General features: G+C 54.0%; 1 protein-coding gene across 5 annotated transcripts in view; it reads right to left on the bottom strand.

Moving 5' to 3' along the window:
* Positions 1 to 208: 208 nt before the first annotated feature.
* PDE4A (phosphodiesterase 4A, cAMP-specific) overlaps positions 209 to 4,468 on the bottom strand; it is a 63,628-nt gene continuing 59,368 nt past the window's right edge. For all 5 annotated transcript variants that reach the window (XM_011954850.1, XM_011954849.1, XM_011954851.1 and 2 more), the window contains one exon: positions 209 to 2,951. In XM_011954850.1, the coding sequence (XP_011810240.1) occupies positions 2,217 to 2,951 (735 nt within the window). In that variant the 3' untranslated portion in view covers positions 209 to 2,216. The remainder of the gene's footprint in view (positions 2,952 to 4,468) is intronic.

Below are 4,468 nucleotides of genomic sequence, written 5' to 3' on the forward strand. Positions count from 1 at the left end.
TAGCTTGAATTTCCATTTTATAACCCGACTCAGGCTGGGGAATATCTCTGTCTAAGCTCTACTTCACAATTCCATCTGCTGGGGAACAAGTAGGGACAGAAACCCCCTCCCCAACCCAAGCAGACGATGCAGCCCCCGCTCATCGGGGGCTGTTTATTGAGACACCTCAATAAACAATGTGGGGAATGAAGCCACGTCAGCCAGGAAAATGGGTGAAAGCCTCGGTTTAATTGGAGACAAGATCGAAGGATTATTGATCAACGGACCAAATGACTGATCGTCAAAGTGGACAACACACAAGCAGCATACAGAGGTCCTGTGCCCACCCTGGGGAGAGGAGCCCTGCTTGGGGGTGGGGTCTGTCTCTCCAGTCACCCCCTGGCTCCTGGCAAAGGGGAAGGGGACAGGCTCTGCCCAGCCCCAACCCCTAGGATGACACGACTTCCCATAAAACGACAGCGGTGAGTCCACCCTTTTCCCGGGGCTATGGTACAGTTTGTATAATACAGCAGGAACGGAGACTCTCCCAACAGGAGACCCCCTTCCCTACCTTCCCGACTGGGTCAGCCAGGGAAGGGCAAGTTCTGATTTTCCCTTTTTGCCTCTGTAGAATAATTTACAAACCAACCTTATAGTATGTACAAAAAAGAAAGAAAGAAAGAAGAAAAAAAGATAAAGAATGAACAAAAAGGAAGAAAAGGCCCACTCCGATCGCCGGCTGGGACAAAAACGACTTTCGCTACAAAATATGAACCCTGTACAGACAGCATCAAGGGAGTGCGAGTGGGGGTTACTTCCCCCTGGGGTGGACAGACGGATGGAAGGCTAGGGAGGAACTGGGGGCTACAGTACCGTGTGCTCAGAATTGGGTCGGGGGCAGGCGATGAATGAGGTCGGTCCAGCTGCAGAACCAGGCCGAGGGGCGAGGGGAGGAGGGAGAAAGGGGGTCTTTCCTTCCAAACAGTCCCCCATGGCTTGGAGAAAAATGGCCTTGCATCTGTCTGCCGTATTGCTCAGGACTAGCTGGGGGAGAGGGAGAGGATTGGCAAGGTAGGGATGGAGGAGAAATTATTTTGGTGACAGAGTGGACGGAAGGGTTGCCCAGGAATGAGAATGAGGGTATACACCATTATTGCTTCCTCCTAGGGCAAAAGGTCGGGGGCTGTGATCAGAGTATGGAAGGTGGAGTATGGAGGACCCTGGAAAGGGGGGTGCAGCCAGGATGGGGGTTCTGGGCGCCTGGCCCTGCCTCACCCAAGGTGCAGGCAGCCACTGCAACCCCCTCGCCTGTGGCCATGGAAATTATTAAGGCAGAAACAAGAGGAGAAGCAGCTAGAAGTGGGGTGGGGAGGGGGGAGGTGTGCACGGATCAGAGCCACCGCCCCCCAAAAACGGAGAAAATTCAAAGTGAACCCAAAGTGGAAGGGAAAGAGGATGGAGAGTAGAGGAGGTCTAGGGCCATCCTCAAATCCCAGGCCCGAGGCTGGCGGTGTGAACGCCCCCTTCCACACCACCGCATATCCTAAAGTCAGCAGCTCCCCCAGCTCCCTGACTCTCTAGTCAGTATCGCTGGGATTATCGCCGGAATTGTGCAAAATCAAGCGGAAGACTCTTTTAGCAGGGAGAGGAGGCAGCAAACCAGAGGGGGCTGGAGCTGGGACCTCCCACAGTGACTGCCCCCACCCTGGCCCCAGCCCCGCCTAGAACGGCTATTCCTGACCACGTTCTAGAAATCCTCTAAAATTCAGAAGAAAACGCCAGAAGGAGGCCCCACACCTGCTTGGGCCCAGGTGGAGAGCCCCAGGGGGCTGGAAGACTGAGCCTGGAACTTGGGGGGCCATGGGAGGCTGTGAGGGGAGGGGTCTGGAGGTGGAAAGGGGGAACCAGGAACAGGAGCATCTACAGTTGCTGTGTTTCTTTCTTTTTTTTTTTTTCTTTTTTTGGTTCTTTTTCTAAAAATGTTACAATTAAAATTCAAAAAAATAAAATCCCTTCCGGGACCTCAGCCCCTCGTTCCCCAGCCCCCACCTCCAAAAAAAGGCCCCGTGGGTGGGGGCAGGGGGAAAGGGGAAAAAAAGAAAAGAGAAAAAAAAACCCACCTTTCGTTTTCTTTTTTCTTAGGAGGGCCAAGAGTCTTTGAGGCAGCAGAGGAGGTGGTTGGGGGAGAAGGGGAGTGAGGGGAGGAGTGGAGGGGAACAGGGACAGAGGTCTGGGGATCAGGTAGGGTCTCCACCTGACTCTCCCCCACCAGGAGCTGGGAATGCAGATGCGTCCTCCCCAGATGTCCCTGTGCAGGCACTGCAAGCCCTCTTGGCAGCCTGGTGCTCTCGTTGGGCCTCCACCTCGGCCGCCGTGGAGGGGAGGCCCGGGAGGCCCGGGGCATGCTCTGAAACAGACAGGGTCCTCCAGGCAGGGAGAAGGGGGCTTTGAAGAGCCAGGGCAGAGGGGCTGCTCTGGCTTACAGCAACCACGGATTCCCCCTGGGACGAGAACTCATCCTGAGCCACAGGTGCACTGCCCGTGGACTGTGCCTGCTGTGTCAAATACACTTCCTCCAGCTCGGCCTCCAGGGACTCATCCTGTGCCATAACATCCAATGACTCCTGCGCGGGGGATGCCTCCCGGGCCATGGTTGTATCCAGAGCTTCCTCGGCTCCTGACAATCCCTGCGCTGTCAATGCCTCTTGGGCTGTGCACGGTATCGAGGCCATTGATATTTCTTCCTCTTCTTCCTCCTCCAGAGTCAGCTCAAACTGGAACTTATCGGGTGGGGGTGGGTGACCTGGCCCCCTTGACTCCTCCTCAGGTGGCGGCGACGGGCTCTGCCGGATGGCGCTGTAGTACCAGTCCCGGTTGTCCTCCAAAGTGTCCAGGATCTCCTGGGCGTCTGGGTGGACAAGGTCTGCCCAGGTCTCCCACAATGGGTGCACAATGTAGTCAATAAAACCCACCTGGCGGAGGGAAGAACGTATAAACGTGTAGCCTATGGGGGGGATGGTACCACCACATTGTGGGAGCTGATGGAATGAAAAACATGCTTATGGGCCGGGCGTGGTGGCTCATGCCTATAATCCCAGCACTTTCGGAGGCTAAGGTGGTTGGATCATTTGAGGTCAGGAGTTCGAGACCAGCCTGGCCAGCATGGTGAAACCGCATCTCTACCAAAAATACAAAAATTAGTAGGGCGTGGTGGTGCACACCTGTAGTTCCAGCTACTTGGGAGGCTGAGGTAGGAGAACTGCTTGAACCTGGGAGGCAGAGGTTGCAGTGAGCCAAGATTGTGCCCCTGCACTCTAGCCTGGGTGACAAAGCAAGAATCCATCTCAACAACAACAACAAAACCACACACAAAAAACATATACATTGATGCAGTATATATATATATACACACACACACACACAGAGTTTTTTTTTTTTTTTGGACACAGGGTCTCTGTCACCCAGGCTGGAGTGCAGTGGTGTGATCATAGCTCATTGCAGTCTTGAACTCCCGGGCTGAAGTGATCCTCCCACCTCAGTCTCCCCAGTAGCTGGGACTAAAGGCACACGTTACCACACTCAGCTAATTACTGTATTTTTTGTAGAGACCACGTCTTGTCACATTGCCTTGGCTGGTCTCAAACTCCTGAGCTCAAGCAATCTGCCTAACTTGGCCTCCTAAAGTGCTGTGATTATAGGTGACAGCCACTGTGCCCAGCCCTGTATGTATTTTTCTGTTTTTCTTTTCTCTCTTTTTTTTTTTTTTTTTTTTTGAGACGGAGTCTCGCTCTGTTGCCCAGGCTGGAGTGCAGTGGCCGGATCTCAGCTCACTGCAAGCTCCGCCTCCCAGGTTCCCGCCATTCTCCTGCCTCAGCCTCCTGAGTAGTTGGGACTACAGACGCCCGCCACCTCGCCTGGCTAGTTTTTTGTATTTTTTTAGTAGAGACGGGGTTTCACCGTGTTAGCCAGGATGGTCTCGATCTCCTGACCTCGTGATCCGCCCGTCTCGGCCTCCCAAAGTGCTGGGATTATAGGCTTGAGCCACCGCGCCCGGCCTTTTTTTTTTTTTTTAAGACACAGTCTCACTCTGTCACCCAGGCTGCAGTGCAAGGGTGCGATCTGGGTTCACTGCAACCTCCACCTCCTTGGTTCAAGCGATTCTCCTGCCTCAGCCTCCAGCATAGCTGGGACTACAAGTGTGTGCCACCATGCCTGGCTTGTTTTTGTAGAGATGGGGTTTCACCATGTTGACAAGGCTGGTCTTGAGTTCTTGACCTCAGGTGATCCACCCACCTAGGCCTCCCAAAGTGCTGTGATTACAGGCGTGAGCCACTGCACCTGGCCTGTTTTTTAAAAAGCTAAATCCAATTCCAGCTACTCAGGAGGCTGAGGCAGGAAGAACTCCTTGAACCCGGGAGGCGGAGGTTGCAGTGAGCCAAGATTGTGCCATTGCACTCCAGCATAGGCAATAGAGTGAGACTCCATCTCA

This window comes from Colobus angolensis, unplaced genomic scaffold, assembly GCF_000951035.1.
Source record: "Colobus angolensis palliatus isolate OR3802 unplaced genomic scaffold, Cang.pa_1.0 Scaffold39, whole genome shotgun sequence".
NCBI lineage: Eukaryota > Metazoa > Chordata > Mammalia > Primates > Cercopithecidae > Colobus > Colobus angolensis.